Raw genomic sequence first — 20,201 nt, forward strand, 5'->3', positions numbered from 1 at the left:
TTTCTTACAAACAACATGTTCAAGATCACCTAAGCACCTCTTACACAGGCTGTGTGTGATCTAAATGACCTGTACGACTGATGGTTACCTCAGCTCTACCATCAGTGATGCGAAGAGCACAGGGAGTTTGATATATCAGTGAAGGGAAATCTTGTCAGTAAATGCCTTCTTCATTTGGTGTGCTTAGGAAAAGAGCTTTGTCAATCTGTAACCTTTAGCAGTGATAAAAACATCAGTGTTGGAACTTAAAAATTAATGTGAAGATGACAGGGCTCGAAGAGAAATAAGAAATGGTTCAGCTGATGAAAAATCTGAAGAAAGAACAGGAAAATTACCTCGATCCATGAAGATTAATCCCAAATATATGTCTTCTGTGAACTGATGTCAAAACACCATTAACTGTTTAATTTACTACGGCAGTGTTAAAAAGCAGATGATTCCTGAAATTCCTAAAACCGTTCTAGCCAATATTTACTGAACTATTTGATAAATGTAGTAGAACGCGTGGCATATCTGAAGACATGCACAGTCCTAGATATGGATATTAGGGATAGTTTAGCTTCTTGGAGTAAGCTGAAATTTATAAAGTCTGGAGTAAACTGAGTTAGCATGTGAGAATAATTTTATGTACTTCTTTAAATTATATAGTCACAGTATTATTAGGCATTGGTTTTCAGCATCAGTTCAAAAAAAAAAAAAAAAAGCATTTATGTAAGAAAAATGTATGAATTCAGAAAGTAACACTAAGTATTTCACGTCACTAGCATGTTCGTCTCCTCTTTCCCTAGCAGAGAGGCATTAAGAAAATGATATATTTAAGATGTTGCAAGTCAGGCTTTGGGCTGAGTATTATGACAGCGTATACCTCTAATGATGTTTAAGGCTTTTAGCCACATTTAGAGAATAGATTGAGTACTTAAAGGTTATTATGCTCCTGCAAGTTCTGTGAATCACTGCAGCAAGTAGCCCTACCAAGGAACAACTGCAAGACAAACCATAGCAGTTAATGCATATGCAAGGGATCACTTAACAAATCCTTCAACTGCAAGGATAGCAAACAAGCAAACAAACCTTCAATTTGTAATCACAGTCCAACATGAGACACAAATCTGTAGGGAAATCAGGCTCCTAGAACTACTGCTTTTTAGAAAAATTTAGGAAAAACAAACAAACAAAACACAGTGACACAGGCCAGAGCTACGGATTTGCACAAAAGCTGCACTGTGCTTTGGAGAAATATCTAACAGCCAAGAGAGTAAAGCAAACAGATTTCACATGATGATCTATGAGTACCCTGTTTCCATTCGATTTGTTCCCAGCCATGCATGTGTGAGTAGGAAGTTCTGCAAGCAGGCAGAGAACCCTGAAGTTTATGTATTCTTTCAGCCCTGATGATGTGTTTTGTTTGTTCTTTTTCAATAGAAGAGCAGAGGATAAGTTGGGCTTTGTTTCCCATCCTTCCTGTTCTGAGGTGGAGAGGATGTTTTCAGTCTTGGGACACAACTGCAATCTGTCGTGATTGAGCAGATTTAATATTAGTCATGAGTGAGATCATGATTTGTGTACAGTAAGAACTGTTATTTATGGTACAGTGAGCCACTGCAAGAGCCTTGTGGGAAGCCATGACTAATTGTGTACAGTCCCATTGCTGCCATAGCAGGATGAACTTTCTCTGTTATGTAGGGCCAGCAACTAGATGTTAACCCACGACCTCTTATCCTCTAATTCCCTCCTCTTTCTTCACATTCTCAGATATTTAAACAAAAAAGTAAATCTCACAAAGTTCTATACTTTGGCACTGGTACAGAAGCATGCAAACAAGTGAAGCTTTCACATAAGCTGACCTCCGAGACCTAGGTTTGTTCAGTGGACCATGGAGAAATGCATGCCCAAGGCCGATCACGCTCAACAGCAGTATTCCTCTGAAGGAAAGTTTCACAGGGTAATGTCTTTTGATAAGAAGAGTGAACTAGCGGAAAAGCAGTAAGAGCTCCATTTGACTTGGCTTGAACACATGTGGAAGTCAGGCAGAATGTAACAGAATGAATGATTCCAATTGCTGTCATTCTGATATTTGAATGAGGGTTATAAGCACATACATTGGAATGTACACATTATCGCTGGCTATTTAAAGTAGTACATCATCATTTGCAGTAAAAACTGCAGGATTCCCATGTTGCATTTGCTATGATGTGAAAGGATAGATTTTCAATAATATATCCTTTCAGTTCTTATATTTCAGAGTATCAGTGTTTTCTCATTTTTTTCTCATTCTTTTTTCCCACATTAATGTAGAATACATTGCTGTATGTCCAAAAATAAATAAATAAATAAATATCTGTGAAGCATTAATAAAAATTTCTATCTACTAAATTATTAAAAGGAAAAAACAGAATAGGATGAAATTGAAAAATAGAATAGGAAATGAAACTCCAATGTCATTATTTGAAGAAAGCAACAATAACTCTACCAGCTAACAGAGTTTATGTTTACTGAAAAGTCTAGGGAAAAAGATGTCTCAAATGACCAACTCCCTCTGACAAGTTTCTAAGTTCATTTTCTTTCATGCTTGGCTTTCTCTTGCTCAAAGCCACAGAGCAACTGACTCATAGTCCATGGTCCCTGAGGCCATGACAAGTAGCTTGTAGAGGGCTTGCAAAACCATATCAAATGTCTCAAGTTTTTACAATAAAGTTCAGCATTAGGGGCATAGACTGTTCTGCTGGATATCAAGTGTAACTTGAGGTATGACAGTGGACCACTGGTCCAGAAGCTTTCAGGCAAACTTTCAGCGCTTTTGGAACATTATAAGCTTTAGATTCTTCAAGAGAAGTGGTGCTTATTTGCTTGATTCCTGCTGGTTTTGCATTTGGACTCCACTGGGAACCTGTCAGGCAGTGCAGGTTGCAACTCAGGATGGTTATTGGATAGAGCATTGGTTATGTAGCAACTTGCAGAACATCCCCCCGGGATCTTAGGTATATTATCTTGTGTTTTCAAAAGGAAATGAGCAGAGCTAATTAGCATCCTTCAGCAAAAATATGCTCACATCCTCCTTCTTACCTTTTAACTGTATTCACTGTTAGTGGAAAAAAAGAAGTGCTTACATGCAACTAATATCAACTACTTTTCAACGTATATTCTACTGAGGTACAGTGCACTGGCAAAGAAAGATTGGCCTATTTCATCACACATTTCTTTCCACTCAGCCCTCAAGAAAGTTAAATCTTATCACATTGCAATATGTTAAAGCGATAGCAGTGTTGATGTGCCAATACCAAGAGATTTTCTAAAACATTATATTTTAGACTGTCCCTTAGGACAGTATTATAGCTATTTTGCAAAGCCCGTTCAACACCTATGGGATGAGAGGTGGTTAATACAGATGCATCTAAAACTACGTCTTTGACTTACCTTGCAATGACAAAGAGGACACAACTGACTCCGAGGCAGGCTAGGAGAACATACATCCAAATATCAGGAGAAAGAGGGTTTAAAAAAGAGAAAACACCAGGGTTTGTGCCATTGGGCTTCCGGTACAAGATACTGATTCCGAGTGTCATGAAGGGCTTGGAAAAATCAATTACTTTCTCTCTTACATAAGTAATAGTGAGAGGAGCAACTGCCAGATCAGCTTTCTGAAAATAAAAATGGGAAAATACTCATTCTTTTTCATGCTTTTGTGCAAACACATTACTATTCCTTCCATTTCTTCCTTGGAATATTAGAAAATAAACTAAATTTGACACAAAACTGAAATGCAAGACAAAACTTAACAGTGCTATGGTACTGCTGGGTACATGACATTCTGGTTCCTTTTTCTGCATGGGAGAGATCCTCATAGCTTCTGTAAGTGGAAGATCTGACTATGGTCAGGCACTTGACCCCTGGAGAGAACCTTGTCCCAGGGAGCTCAGTTCCTGGAAGGGTGATGTTCTCAGTTTGCCACAGGGCAGAGGTGCACTGTGGGTTCTGCCTTTGCCACAAGAGCTTGTAACCAAGAATTGGACATAATCTGTGAGAACTTGGCGCCTACTGACTCACTGCTGTTAGAGGTTTCCCTTAGCACCTGGGAACTGCCAGTTCAGATGTACTGCTTTGACTTCCTGCTCTAACCAGAAGCAGTAGGACTGACCAGTGTATCAAAAAGCTATAAATGCAAACATTTCAAGTGGACTGGCTTCACATAAAATACTGCGGTTGGAAGGAGAATAAAGACAGAATGATTCAATCTTACATGATCTATGAGTTCTTTGACCATCCCATTCCACTCTCCTTTGTCATTCTGGGCTCCATATTTACCATCAGAAACTAGTTTGACCTCATAGATGAAACCCAAAATATTTGATAGCTCCTTTAGCAAATCCAGGCAGTAACCCTCGAATCTGTCATTTCCATACAAAGGCTTGTCAGACTTCTTGTACATAACATAGGGATCCTCCTAAAGAAAAACATAGCAAAAATAGCAATATAAATGGGATTTGTTTCAGAATATATCAGTTTCTCTAAATTATGTGAATATTTTATGAATGGACTGCAATTAGATGGATACTAGTCATTTACTGTGTCCACTAAAAACTGCTCTAGGTATGTTATCAAAATCATGGACTCAATTAGTGATAAGCGTAAGGGCCCTAACTCTCAGTGGAACAGACCATCCATAGCTCCCATGGGCTTTAATTAAAATAGTGCTTACAGCTTTAGAATCAGATTCAAGATTTGTGCTCTACGTGGTCCCACCCTGAAGAACAGGAAGGAACATGGAAGGAGAAGCCTGAAAAACTGAAAAAGAATCATAAGCAGAACCTAAAACCTGACAGTCTTTGAAAAAAAATAATATGCATCTTCACTGAAAAATCCTCTAATGCTTGATATAGCTGTGAACTGAATAGGCATTCAGAAGAGAAAAATGAGAACAGCATTGGTAGACTGCAAACTACTTTGTTTCTTTTCCTTCTAAGGGACTTTGGTTAGAAGAAGGTCTGGGGGAAATGGCTGCTGCAATTTATTGTGGCTAAAAAACCTCTGGCAATAGAAAAGAAGGATAGAGTTTCTGAACTCTTTCTCTTCCCCTGAGAGGGTGGACTGGACATCTGGGGGGGAAAAAAAAAGTGGCATAAATGTCCACAGAGAAAACATGGGGCAGGGCAACTGGCTGGAGAAACATTTTCACATTTTCTATTCATCATAATAAGGACATACTTCAATCAGTCTGTCTGCTGTTTGTTGCTTTCTTTCATTCCTCTTCACTTAACTCTCAGTTAAAAGAAAGGATGTACAAACAGTGGCTACAAAATTGAGCATTTATGTGTGCTAATTCTTTTGGGAAGAAAAGCATACAGCTTTCATCTCTGCAATATTGAAAAATTATTTTGGGAAGAAAAGCACGCAGGATTCATCTCTGAAATACTGGAGCAAGCTAAACAGTTTTGAAGACAGAGGTGTCCCAGAGTCTTTCATTGGTAGTGGGGTCCAATGCACAGATAGATGACAACTTACCCTGGTTCTGAGTCTACATCAAAACATTTGCTTGAAAACAAAGTATTTTACCTAAATGTGTTTTAGTATGGTAGAAAGCAGCAGCACAGCACAGGACAGAGGAGTCATGGTGGCTGTGTGGAGCCCCATGACACAACACCAGGCATACCTGCAACCTGCACCACGGGTGGGGACTCCAGATCTGCCCACCAAGACTTACCAAGATGGTAGTGACAATCAGTGTCCGGTTAGCTAATGAGTCTGTGATGTTGGTTGATCTGTCCTTGTTGCTGTCCGTCATGTTAAGGCCACTGTAGGAGTTCCACACGCCGATCTACACAGAAGAGAGAAGGTGAAAGTCTGCCTGATCGCAGTGAGCAGGTGGAGTGAAATGCAGCATTTCTCTAAATGCTCATGGCCTGGTCAGTGCGCACTGGCTCTAGTCACTACGGAAAGAGACAGCAGAAGTACAAGATGCTAGAGAAGGGATATAGCTGTAGATCTGCATAAGGCAGCAACATTAAATGATTGACTGGCACATTTAGAAAACACAGGGAATGTACTGTTCTTTCAAAAGCGTGTTGAACTTGTTTCGCTGTAAGACTATAAGACGTGTCAATACAGCTGTGTATTAGCCAATTTTCTACAAAAGTGGAACATGTTGACTTCCTTTCCTGCTAAAAAATGTCAAACGTCTATCTTTATAGATTTTTTACTTCTGTAAATGGTAGAGTTGAAACATACATCCAGATCTCTGTCTTCCAATGCAAGAGATTAAAAGCTTGAATAAATATGTTGAAGCAGATTGATGGATGCAGTGGCCTTTTGCTTCTGTTATGCCTTCATCAAGTTTAGTAAAGACTATTCTGTTATTTATTGACTACTTTACATGACAGAGCTAGCAAGGTAAAAACATCTCACCCCTGAAGAGTGTTTGTTTAGCAAATATACGTGACCAAAGGCAAAACTGATTTTTAATTCCTTTCTAACTCTGGAAACAGCGAAGAATGGTGGTATTTATTGTCTGATCTGAAGCCTAAAGGGAAAGGTCTACATTATTTCAGTGGATTTAGATTTCTACTTTATGCTGACAGAAATTTGAGCTTGACTTTGAATTTGAGACACTGGAAATTGAAGGGGAGGTGAGTGGGGAGTTGATGGAGGATCTACTTAGGAGGGAGCCTAAGGTGACATGGTCACCCCCATGTCTTGAGATGTCCTCTGATATGAAAGAAAGAAGGTTGGTTGTGGTGGGTGACTCCCTTCTCAGAGGAATGGATGGCCCCATATGCAGATCGTACCCAGGCCCTCAGGAAGTGTGCTGCCTTCCTGAGGCCTGGGTCAGGGGCATAACTAGGAAACTCCCAAAGATGGTTGGGTCCACTGATTATTTTCCACTACTTATAGTTCAGGTGGGCAGTGATGAAATTGCTCAGAGAAGCCTAAGAACTATGAAAAGAGATTTCAGGGGTTTAGGGTGCTTAGTTCAAGGAGCAGGAACTCAAGTGATTTTTTGTTCTATACCTTCAGGGGCAGTGAGGAACATGGAGTGGGCTTGGAAAGCACAAGCAATGAATTGGCTCAGAGGCTGGTGTTGAACCAGAAACTTTGGGTTCTTTGATCATGGGTTAGTCCACTTGGCTCCTGGCGTGTTGTCCATGAATAGAATCCACCTACCTCAAAGGAAGCATCAAATCCTAGCACTGGGGATAGTGGGGCTTATTGAAAGAGCTTTAAACTAGCTATGAAGGGGGGAGGGGACAAAACAGGGCTCACCAGAGATGAGCCTAGGAGAATGATGCTTGAGCTGGTGGTGAGGCAGATGACTCATCTGAAGTGCATCTACACCAATGCACACAGCATGGGCAACAAGCAGAAGTTGGAAGTGATTGTGCATCAGGCTATCTATGACCTAGTACAAGAGCCTACCAGCAGTGGTGCCCTGCTAGACCTGCTCTTCACTAACAGCAAAGGACTGGTAGGAGAGGTGAAGGTTGGGGAATGTCTTGGGCAGAGAGATCATGATATTGGAGCGTTCTCTGTTCTTCAAGGTGTCAGAAGGGTGACTAGCAAAACTTCTATCTTGAAATTCCAGAGGGCAGACTTTGACCTGTTCAGGATGCTGGTAGCACAGTTTCCTTGGGAGTCGCTCCTAAAGGGGAAAGGGGTCCAGGAAGGGGATGCTCCTCAAGGTGGAAATCTTAAAGGCACAAGAACAGACTGTCTCTGAATGTTGTAAAACAGACCGTAGGGGAAGCAGACTGGTGTGGATGAACCAGGACCTACTCTTGAAACTCCGGAACAAAAAAAGAAGTCAGTGTCCTCTGGAAGAAGGAACTGGCTACTTGGGGAGATTACAAGGAAGTTGCTAAGGTATGCAGTGAGGAAGTTAGGAAGGCAATAGACCAAAAAATAAGCATATCATTTCATACAAAATTTGTTTTTGTATCCCTGACTGCCACTGCTCTTGTCTTTCATGAACAGTTTCCCCAAAGTATTCTTGAGGATAGTTATGTCATTTTTTTTTTCCTTCTTTATTATTATTTTTTTGTTGTCATTGTTTTTCCTTAAGTATTTTTCAAGCATTCCCTTTGTTTCCAAAATTAGATCAGGTTGGGGAACTGATCTGTAAAGTATACACAGAATAAGTTGTTGTATACTGTGATAGTCTGCACCCAGAACATAGAACATAGTAAATAACCACTGCCCTTAAATTTGGACCAGAGTGACTGAGTTAATCAAAATCTCTTCTGCTTGTTGTTATTGATTTGATTTGTTTTTATCGCCTATCAGCAGGGAAGAGGAGAACAACCATGAAGAACATGGAACAACACAGTCACAGTGCATACAAAATACACCAGGAAAACACTCTACATCTGAAGATAAGGATGACACCGCAGGTCAACCTTGATTAGAGCAATGGAGGAGGTTGGAGGGGCACTGGAAGAATGAGGTCAAGGCAGTACATCACTATGGTGAATCCAGGAGATTTATTGCAGTTTAGTGACAAGTTTGAGAGTTGTCATATGCCCTTCTCAACAAATCTATGTTCTGAACCAATTGTAATTTGGTTTAAATAAATTCAGCATAACATAAAGTCCCTAGACTCAAAAGCCTCATTGGTTCAATAGCATTCTGCATGTCAGGTAGGATGATCTATTCACCAAAAATGAGGGAAATTGAGTCCTTTTGCCTTTGCCCCATTGATTGATATTAAAACAAAAGTACTAAGTATGTCCTTTACAAGAACAAGAAAAGAACACTGTAGGATATTTTACACTGTTCTGTTCTGTAGTATTAAAAAACACAAGAACAAAACCTTTTCTAATTGTGCACGTGGGAGTGGAAATAATAAGAGCTGTGCAAAGGATATAAAAAAGATATAATTCTAAGTGTTATAAGAAATTTTCAACTTGTGAATCCAAAACACTTTAATCACAGTAAATGCAATTGTTATCTTCTCCTTACAGAATGGTGACCTTGTGGTACAGGGAACTATGGGTTGTACCTCCAGCAGGGAACTGCACATGTAGCTCATTTGACTTCCACTTTGGTGCCTTATCCACCAGGCAGAGACATCCTATGTGAAAAGGGAACTGAAATTTGTGAATTTAGAACTTTTATAAACAAGTTTAGTTCAAATTTCCACATGTTAGTGAATGACAGCATCCACTTAATCAGCTATATTATTTTCTGTAAGGAGTTAATAACACACTTGTCAAAATTTTGAGTCAATGATGCTAGAACATTGCCTGCACAGTATGTGTTCTTGTGGGAGGCAAGAAATACCTCCTGCACATTAAAACAATCCTGCTGCTGCTGCTCGTAGACATTTGAAATGTTGTAAATTTGCCACTCATGGTAAATCCTAGGTGAATCAGGAAGGATAACTGCTGAGGAAGGGACTGCTTCACTAAAGCCAAGAGCTTCTACTCAAAGAAGGGAAAGGCTCAGCTTCCAAGAAATAAGATAATCATGAAAAAAATGTTCCTGATGAAAAACCTGAATCCTGCCAAGGTGTTTTCATTATACAGGGCTACGGTATTTCAAGTTTGTACAAAACATCGTAATACAACAATTCACATTCTCAGATTGACTTTTGTCTCTAAACTGCAATTTAATTTGAGAGTTACTGTCAAAACCCAAGGGATGAGTCTGAAGACACAACCCAAAGGGTTTTTGCATCACCTGTCTGTGTACAAACCTTCTTCCACACTTTATATAAATGATTAGAAACCTCGCCAGCAGCCTTGGTACAGAAAAAAATAAACAGAGCACTTCATTAAAAATGAAAAGAGAATGAGCCTGGAGAGCTGTGTGGGAGCAATTACATTTAAAGTCTCAATTAACCCACAGCAAGCATCACTGAGTCAAGACAACGTACCCAGAGCAGGGGACAGTACAGCCTCTTGCTGACATGAGCTGGTGATACTTTGGGGATTTGCAGTCGCCTGCAGTAGCTGCCTATTACAGTGCTCTCTGGGAGACCATGCTGGCTGCCCAAGAGCACGGCAAGGCCAACCCATCTCCTTCTGGGAGCCCACTGACACTGCTGTTCTCCAGAACAGCCCCTGGCTGGCATTGCTGTGGTTGGCATGGTAGCAGCAGCTATTTTGGAGCAAAGCCAAAAACATCCTCGGCTATTGGGTTCCTTTTGGACTCAAGGAGTCCTCTCCACCCTACCCCTCTGCATCTTAAGTACAATTTGTAAGTGGTTAAATAAGGGTAATAAGAACTACTGACTTCAAATTTGCTTTTCTGAGGCATGCTTCTTTAAACTTCCTCAAAGAATTTGAATTTTATTTGACTTTTTATTTCTATTTATTTATTTATTTATTTATTTATTTTAAAAATAGAACCAGTTTCTGGAATTGTACTGTGCAGAATTTCCTGTTTTCAAACAAAGATGTCACATAGCTAATTTAGTCACTTGTTCAGCATAACCCGTCATAAGCGGTTAGAGATGTAAGGGCAAAACTACTGATTATGTTCAAAAACATTAAGATTTTTTACTGTCTCAAAAGTTCTTGGGGCTATTACTCCACCATATGCTTTTCCCTCTCCCTCATTTTGTTCTTTTTAAAAGCAGTACATGTAAGTCTAAGTTTTATGTATATATGCATATATATACTTGTACATATATAAACTTGCCACACTAAGTTACAGTAGCAATGTACGCTTAGAATAATTACTGGCATTCAGTAGTGACATCACCAATCCAAAATTCCTATCCAATGCTTCAAAATGCAAGATATACTGCTTAAAATAATTTTTAAAATCTTAGTAGCTCTGTTTAATGTCACAGTGTGTTGTTTTGGTTGTTTTTGCCCCAACTGTAGGAGATTCAAGCTGAGAAAAATGGACTTTGCCATGCAACTGCCAAAGTAGCTTTCTGTCACTGTTTTGGAAAACGTCTGGTTACCTTTTCTGTTCCTTCTTCCTTGAGACTAATGATGTCCAAATCAAAATCCTTCCGTAAGCCATCAGTTTTGTTGAAGGTTATGCGCCCTGTCAGGCCATCCCACCGTGCCTGTGAAAACATAAAATCACTCTTCCATTTACCAGGAACTACTACTCTAAACCCACAACAAATACTGCATTTCAAATTAGCTATGGCATTCAATCACTTCTAAATATTTTTTTTTCTTTTTTCTTTTTTTTTCTTTTTTTAAAGTAGGCTTTATTTTGATTTAAAATAGCCTCTTCCATTTGTTCTTCTATCTAGTTTCTCTTCAGTAAGCTTTATATTTTACAATCAGACAAAGATTTGTGACAGTTTGCACATACATTGTACTGTATATAAAAAATAAGTGAGAAAAATAACAGAAATCAAAACATTTCATCCGAGTTTTGGGTCTGAACATCAGAGTATGGCAGTCTAAAAGGAACAATAACCCTGGAGCAATAATGTTTACTTCAACTCAGGACCTTGAAAGTTTTGCATGAGAAATGGATAATGACTGACAACTGGTACTGAATGGGATCCCCAGGAGGTCTCATGTGCTACATGCTGCTTCTGCCACTCTGGGCAGAAGAAGAACCCAGTTCCCTAGTAAGTAAACAAGGTGTATCATTCCTAACAGTGATTTCTGGTTCCTGCCTGTGCTCACAGATGTTGATGGCATGGGGAGGATGTCTCTAAAAGCCAGCTTTCAGGAAAAACACACCCAGTCACAGAGAGCTAATAAACAATTTGTAGTGTAATGTATGCACGAGTATTATGTATTTGAAGAACAGCTTAGGATAGCATTTTACCCATTGTATCACAGCTAAGTAAATTCATGCTTTTCTTATTTTAAACTTTATCAGCAGGAGTAAATAAAGTAACAGATTTAGTACATCAGCCTCTAAAGCCACGATGACTCCCTGCACTGAATCATGCTTCTTCTTTATGACAGAATCAATGTCCAGAACTTACTTAGAATCATAGAATCATAGAATATCCCAATTTGGAAGAGACCCACAAGTTTCATCAACTCCAGCTCTACGCTTGACACAGCACCACCCAAAAAATTAGACCATATGTCTGAAAGCATTGTCTAGATGCTTCTTGAACTGTGGCACCTGGGGTCATGACCACTGCCCTGGGAAGCCTCTTCCATGCCTACTGCCCTCTGGTGAAGAACCGCCTTCTAACCCTCAACCCTCTGAACTTAAGCAGTTTAAGTTTTCTATATTGTGTAGGCCTTCCAGAATGCTCACTTTATTTTCAAATGAGATTTATCTGTCTCAAATAATCCCTCTTCTTCCCCCAAAGCTGATGCTTAACTACAAAAGAAAGAAACTGATGCATTTTAAACTGCAGATGATTTTCATAACCTATTTTTGGGAACTCCCACATTGGATTAAATTCTTCAAAGGAAAGCTTATGATAAATGACAGCAGTTTCTTCATGTGCATCGGCTGTTTAATTCTTAAATTACAAGCTTTTCCTCTGCACATTGCTATTTGCTTCATTTATTTTGTTGTAGACAGATGACAAAATGAAAGATGCATTAAAAACCATCGTATTAAGAGAACAATGTCTCTCCTTCTTGCTCTGAGTCTGCAAGGTTTCATCTAAGAGGCCATGCTATCATCATGTGTTGTAGGCAAATCTAGAATCTAGATTAAACTATACTTCTGTGTAAATAAATTGGGATTTCTAAGTATAGCTAAGCAATAAAAGAAGTGGCAATGATCTTTCTATGAGACTTCCCACACTATTGAGATGGGAATATGTGAAAACTTCAGCTAAAAACAGTGAAACGCTTGAGGGTGTTGTATTCCGTTATAATAGACCTAGCATAGGAAAAACACAGAGGAATGCACTTTGCTATATATCTCCCTTCTACTCTGCCTTTTTATTACTTTGATATGACCCCCATCTCCTATTGGTATAGAAGGAACATATTTTATTTTTTTTTAAATACGATCTTTAGCTATCCATTTTTCCTCAGAGGGCAATTTGTTTCTGTGAAATGTTCACGTTTATTGATTACATATCAGGTGCTCTGCTTCTCTGCTAACGTGATATGATCTTCAATAAAGGAATAAAGGAGGAAACAGATTAGGTTTGGAAATAGTAACAGGAGCCTAAATCTCAGTTCTGCGTGATAAAATGCCAACTCACTTTTGAAAGAGGTGTTCTCCATTTAAGAAAAAAAAGAACTCAAAAGATGTTACAAGCTGCACAGGTGTATGCTTAAGCTTCAAGGTAGCAGGTAAGTGCATGCGGTCTTTGTTTACCTTAAGTGTCACTTAGACCATTACATGACTTCAACTGAAAACAGGAATCAGGGACTCTTTCTGAGAAGAGTTATCCTTCAGTGCTGAAGATTTTCATTGGACCTTGTTCATGAGACATGGGCTACATAAATTTTAAATTTTATTATTTTTTAGTACTTTTTTAATAATCATATTTATTTTATTTACTCTAAATAAAACATTTGAGTTAGAGTCCAATGAGCATCGTTTCTTACTTTGAGGAAGCTATGCCACATGTGTCTACAGCATATCCAGATGGATGGATGATGTTTCTTTCCTGATCAGAAACCAAAGGTTTCTTCAAGAACCAGAGAGAGGGATGAGCTAAGAACATGCTGTCAATCCTGGGCCTTCTGCAGTTTATGATAAAGCTTCCCAGCTTTTAATGTGATTTGCGCCCTAAGGCACAATTGCTTCTTGCATGCAAAGAAACTGTAATGTATCAATTGCTCGGAAGTCATATCTGTATGCCACCTCTAGGTGCCTGTCAGTTAAATCGAGTATGCGAGTGCCTATTAGTTATCATGTTCAGACAAACAGAACGGGCAGCAGTTGCGCAGTTCTCAGATGCAATTAACAACTAGAAATGAAGCAGAACTTTTGGAATGGCCAAAAACTGCATGACTATTGAACACAGCAGTGAGATCTCATGCTTTTATGTGCAAGATTTATAGCTGTTTTAATGTTTCTAGTGCCACTGTGTGTTAAATGTTACAGGATATAATAAAAGTTGAATCGGAACTTAATCAAGTAATTCATCAAAAGAAATTGCCTTTTTACACTCTGTCCTTGCTTTAATATTGTGGAACTAAGGACACAATTTTATACTCTCACAGAAAGAATGTATTTTTTATTTTATTTTATTTTATTTTATTTTATTTTATTTTATTTTATTTTATTTTATTTTATTTTATTTTATTTAGCATAACTTTGAGTACAGCCTTCAGCTTAATTAAAAAATGTGATTTTCAGTCACTTTGTTTGTAATGTCCTTTGCTCATCTTTGATCCTGTTTTTGCAAGGTTGCAATCTGCTTCTGACAACAAAGCTCTGAATGAGACACAGCTCTGCTCATTCAGCAGTTTGGTTCACAGCAGTAGGGTACCGCGCTGTTTAGCTGAGGTTCAAAATAAAATCTCACAGCCTCAAATACTGTATCTTATCAGATAACTATAGTTCTAACTTACAAGATGTAAATACTTGATAACTTCCTACTGTTTATTAAATAAAAAAGGGAATTAACCCAAAATGTTAGCTACTCAATAAGCAACCCATACAGGACCTTCAGCTATTCAGACACTTTCTTACCAAGTACAGGGAAGGCAGTAGATAGAAATTTCTTACAGCTAAACCTTTAGTCTTTCCTAGAAGCAACCATGTGCCTGAGAAGGCAAGCTACCCAAAGAGACCAAATAACTAAAACTGAAACTTTCTATTTAGAAGATTAAGATTATGGGTAAACTACAAAATGGCATCTGGATTCAAATGTATAAATCACAGTATTGGTTTCTACATAAATATACAGATGGAAAATTACAACAAATGAAGGACTAATATGGCTTAACTTTTAAGAGCAAACACTCCAGAAGCTTGTAATCTATTCACACAACCGTCATATGATCTTTATATCAATTTCCACTTCATCATTGTGAATCAATTACTATATTTCAGCCAGAGCCAATCAATGGCTAAGTCACAAAATCATTTCCAAACTCCCTAAGTTAAAACAACAGGTGCATTTCAGGCTCTGTTTATTTTGTCTCCAGTAGACCTCACAGATTTTCCGATTTCTGTTACCCAGACATAACTAGATCAGTAAATCATAATGCCTAGTGTATACAATGCATGGCTTGAATAAATATTCCTTTTTATGATATGTACATAATGGAATATAGACAGTTTTTCCAATGCTGTATTGCAGTACACAAAAACATCAATTTTTCTCAGACAAATTGATTACCTGTTTGTGATCTTATTTTTTCCTACTCAGTAGATGTGTATCCAAACATTTTAGTTAACTGTTTATCTCTCTGTGGCATATTTAATCTTTCTGAGCTCAGTGTAGAAGTGATAGATACCGGTTAATTGTATTTCACATGCAATTCAGATTAGAGAATTTTATTTTCTTCAAGGCTATTTAAAAAGTGTTCAGAGTGTCCTGGCAATACAAAAGTTAACAATCTTATTCTAATTTTTTAAAATATTATGTTTCATTATGTTTCATAGTGTGCCTACATTTTCTCTTTACTGAAGGAGGAAAAACAAACTTGGCTTGTATGTCAGGTGAACTATGACCTAGCTGCAATTACTGAAACATGGCGGGACTGTTTCCATGACTGGACTGCTGTGATGGATGGTTACAAGTTCTTCAGAAGGGATAGATGAGGAAGGAAGTGTGGTGGTGTGGCCCTTTATATTGAAGACTGCTTTGATGTTGAAGAGCTTGGGGTTGGGAATGATATAGTTGAGTGTCTGTAGGTAAGGGTCAGGGGGAAGGCCTGCAGGGGCGACATCTTGGTGGGGGTCTGTTATAGACTGCCTAATCAGGATGAAGAGATGGATAAGGCATCCTATGAACAGCTTGCTGAAGCTGCACAATTGCCAGCACTCATTCTCATGGGAGGCTTCAACTTCCCTGATAAATGTTGGGAATATAATACAACACAGAGGAAGCAGTCCAAGAGGTTTCTAGAGAATATGGAGGATTGCTTCCTTACACAGCTGGTACGAGAGTCTACCAAGAGTGATAACCTGCCAGACCTGCTCTTCACTAACAGTAAAGGACTGGTGAGTGATGTGAAGGTTGGGGAATGTCTTGGGCAGAGAGATCATGAAATTGGAGAATTCTCTGTTATTGGAGATGTCAGAAGGGTGATTTGCAAAACTGCTCTCTTAAACTTCCAGAGGGCAGACTTTGACCTGTTCAGGACACTTGTTGCAAAGGTCTCTTAGGAGTCACTCCTAAAGGGGAAAGGGGCCCAGGAAACCTGGACACTCCTCAAGGTGAAAATCTTAAAGGGACAAGAACAGGCTGTCCCTGAATGTTGTAAGGCAAACCGTAGGGAAAGAAGACTGGCGTGGATGAACCAGGACCTACTGTTGAGACCCCAGAACAGAAAGAGAGTTTATGATGTCCTCTGGAAGAAGGGACTGGCTACTTGGGGAGATTACGAGGAAGTTGCTAAGGTATGCAGGGAGGAAGTTAAGAAGGCAAAGGCCCAACCTGAACTCAGATTGGCCACTACAGTAAAAGAGAATAAGAAATTCTTGTACAGATCAATGGTTAGAGAAGAACTACGGACCTGACAGACTAACCTCAGTACCAGGGAAAGTTATGGAGCAAATCATCTTGGATGAGATCACACAGCATGTGCATGGCATCCAGGGGATCAGGCCCAGCCAGCACGGCTTCATCTCCTTCTACAACTGGATGACCAGATTGGTAGACAAGGGAAAGGTTGTCTACTTAGACTTCAGCAAAGCCTTTGACAAGGTCTCACAGTATTCTCCTGGGGAACTGGCTGCCGGTGGCATGGACAGGTACCCTTCTTTGGGTAAGGAACTGGCTAGAGTGCTGTGCCCAACAGGTAGTAGTTAATGGAGTTAAGTCCAGCTGGCAACCTGTTACAAGTGGTGTCCTCCACTGTATCCCATCTTGTTTAATATCTTTACTGATGACCTAGATGAGGGGACTGAGTGTACCCTCAATAAGTTTGCAGATGACACCAAGTTGGGAGGTGATATCAATCTGCCTTAGGGTAGGGAGGCCCTTCAGAGGGATCTAGATAAGCTGGATCGCTGGGCTGAGGTGAATGGGATGAGGTTCAACAAGGCCAAGTGATGGGTCCTGCACTTTGGCCACAGTAACCCCATGCAGCGCTCTAGGCTTGGGCTGAATGGCTGGATGACTGAAGAGGAAAGGGACCTGGAGGTGTTGGTTGATGCGTGGCTGAACATGAGCCCAGGTAGCCAAGAAGGTCAACAGCATCCTGGCCTGTATTAGAAATAGTGTGGCCAGCAGGAGCAGAGAGGTAATCATCCCCCTGTACTCAGCAATGGTGAGGTCACACCTTGAGTATTGTCTTCAGTTTTGGGCCCCTCACTACAAGAAAGACATTGAGGCCCCAGAACATGTCCAGAGAAGGGCAATGAAATTGGTAAGGGGTTTGGAGCACAAGTCTTATGAGGAGTGGCTCAGGGAGCTGGGATTGTTTAGTCTGGAGAAGAGGAGGCTCAGGGGAGACCTCATTGCACTCTACAACTTCCTGAAGGGAGGCTGTGATGAGGAGGGGCTTGGCTTCTTCTCCCAGGCAACAAATAGGACACAAGGAAATGGCCACAGGTTGTACCAGAAGACGTTTAGATCGAACATAAGGAAAACCTTTTTTTCTCATAGAGTGGTCAGGTACTGGAATGGACGGTCCAGGAAGATGGTGGAGTTGCTGTCCCTGGCAGTGTTCAAGAGGCATCTGGATGAGGAGCTATGAGACATGATTTAGTGGCTTGTGGTAGCAACAGTAATGGGAGGATGGTTGGACTAGTTCTTGTAGGTCCTTTCCCACCTTGTGATTCTATGATTCTGTGATTCTATGTATTCTGTCACCTTGCATCTACCAGTAACTTCAAAATATAGTAAGTAGTAGATAACTAACACCTTATCTGAACATTATGCTTGGATATAAGTGTTGTGCTAAATGACAGCCTTCTTTCAAAAGCACTACTTGTGATTTCTCAAGTATTTTATTATTTCACAAGTAATTGACTTGAGAGATTCTCACAGTAGATGATAGCCCTTTCTTCTTTCCTTTTTTTCAGTATCAAAATTTGAGCATTTTTATAACTTATCTTAAAGGCATGCAAACAGTAGAATTTCTCCATGTAGTCAATGGGACCTAGCAATTGTTGTTGTTTCATTAGACTCTTCACTATTGGAGAAGTCCAATAAAAGGAATGGATATCATCCTGTCTACTCAGTTTTGATAACAGGGTAGCTTGGCCTTTGGTAGACTGCTTTATTGAAAAACCTGTAGGTAACTTAGAATGATAAATAACTGAACTCTATATGACTATTGGATGAACTCTACGATGACTGTATTTTCCAAGGTTTTGTTTTGTTTTGTTTTTGTTTGGTTTTTGTTTGGTTTTTGTTTAATTTTTGGTGTCATCCTGTGTACATTTATTATTAGAACTTCCTAGGCGAAACTGAACATGTATTTCTGATTTACTGAAAATTTCTAGACAACTGCAGTTATGAAGTAAAAGTTATTAACTTACCACTACCATGTAATTTTTTATTCAAGAGTAACAACTTATTGGCAATGATCTGATTTGGAATTTAGGAAGGCAGTATACTTATTTTCAAGAGTGAAGCTACCTCAGCGAGTGGTGCAATGACACCATCTCATCTCAGTTACAGCATCCCTCAGATTGTGCTGATGATAGGGGTACCACAACCCAGCTGCAAGACCCTCCATTTGGACTTTGTTGAACCTCATGAGTTTCCTCTGGGCCTATTGCTTGAGCCTGTCTAGGTCTGTCTGGATGGCATCCGGTCTCTTGGGTATGTCAACCACACCACACTGGTTGGTGTCAACCACAGACTTGCAGAGAGTGCACTCAATCCCACTCAGTGGGGGGAGTGCTGTCATTCTCTGAGGAACACCACTTGTCATTGTTCTCCATCCAAACACTGAGCCACTGACCACTACTCTCTGGGCATGATCTCATAACCAGTTTCTTATCTCTCAAATAGTCCACCTGTCAGATCCATCTCTTTCCAATTTGGAGAGAATGATATTATATGGGACCGTGTCAACAGCCATACTGAAGACCAGATAGATGACATCAGTGTCTCTCCACTGACACAGTTAACATAAATTACATTATCAAAAAAAGCAACAAGGTTGGTGATAAAAGCAACAAGGTTGATAGTTTACAGAAACATTATGGACAATTAATGCACTTATACTGATATTATGACTTGTGTTACTTGATAGCAAAGAATAGGACAGTGAGTTACATGAGACCTTTACTCATGTAGCTCCAAACTTTTAATTCCTGGCTACAGAATCAGGTATCTGAGTAGTCTGTAAAATTTCTCATGTAGCTTCATGCTCTCAATACCACGGTTCACTTCTCTACAGATAAACTGCCCAATCAAAATGCTAATGAACAAGGAAAAGTTCCTTTAATTCTCCTTTCATTTCTTTCCATTTGGACGAGAAAGTTCCTGCTTTCTTAGAACAGCAGAGACAGTTGATAGATTTGATAGTGCTGTTGCTTCTAGTTGCAGAGGAAATCATAATAAATGTGCTCTGAGCCACACATGAACTTATCAGCTCTTACAATTAATCCTCTTATTGAAGAAGATTCTCAAGGATTAAGGAATACAGTGAATTAGTGTATGACTTTGCCATTATCCTGGTCCAAATCCAGCATAACAGCAGCAATGAAAGTAGTTTCAGCATTCACCACTGCAGGGTGAAATTCATGATGTGCCAGAGTCTTTTTATTCAGAAGAGTAAATGGCATTGAAATGGAAAAGAGGCGGTGTGGGAAGACTTGTTCTTAGGAAGGAGTTTAGGCAGCTATTGTAAGACTGAGCACATCCCTGTCTAGAAACAAGAGATAAATGGTGGATGAATAGAGACAAGGGATTTCTTAGGAGAGAAAGGTTTCTGTGAACTGTTTAAGAACACTTGTTTCCAGGGCAGTGGCTGAGCTTAATGACTTTCAGGTAGTCATATGAAAGGCTTTTGGTATGATATATTTGACAAACAAACTGAATACTTGAGGAGGATGGTTGAGGTGGTTTCATTTAAGAATCTAAGTTTGAAATGCCTTTGAGTTCCATTAAAGCTTACACTTACCAAATAGCTTTATAACAATACCAGAAGTGAGGGAGTGAGAGTGAAGGATCAGAAGCGAAGGTTAAATCTTGTATTCCTAGGAGAAGCAGTGTTTATTTTACACTGCAC

At 39.5% G+C, this 20,201-nt stretch overlaps 1 protein-coding gene across 6 annotated transcripts in view; it reads right to left on the reverse strand.

The window, feature by feature from the left end:
- GRIK1 (glutamate ionotropic receptor kainate type subunit 1) overlaps nt 1-20,201 on the reverse strand; it is a 156,919-nt gene that overhangs the window by 25,786 nt on the left and 110,932 nt on the right. For 4 of the 6 annotated variants that reach the window (XR_014939034.1, XR_014939031.1, XM_015881120.3 and 1 more), the window contains exons 8-12: nt 10,901-11,008; nt 9,683-9,727; nt 5,699-5,812; nt 4,238-4,441; nt 3,415-3,638 (exon numbers count right to left, since the gene is read on the reverse strand). Coding sequence is in view for 4 of the 6 variants with exons in the window: in XM_015881120.3 (XP_015736606.1) it covers nt 3,415-3,638; nt 4,238-4,441; nt 5,699-5,812; nt 9,683-9,727; nt 10,901-11,008 (695 nt within the window). In the remaining 2 variants the exon portion in view is untranslated. The remainder of the gene's footprint in view (nt 1-3,414; nt 3,639-4,237; nt 4,442-5,698; nt 5,813-9,682; nt 9,728-10,900; nt 11,009-20,201) is intronic. The other 2 variants (XM_015881136.3, XM_032448614.2) reach the window with 1 other exon arrangement.

This window comes from Coturnix japonica, chromosome 1 (genome assembly GCF_054131305.1).
Source record: "Coturnix japonica strain WE chromosome 1, WE-NBRP24, whole genome shotgun sequence".
NCBI classification, from domain to species: domain Eukaryota; kingdom Metazoa; phylum Chordata; class Aves; order Galliformes; family Phasianidae; genus Coturnix; species Coturnix japonica.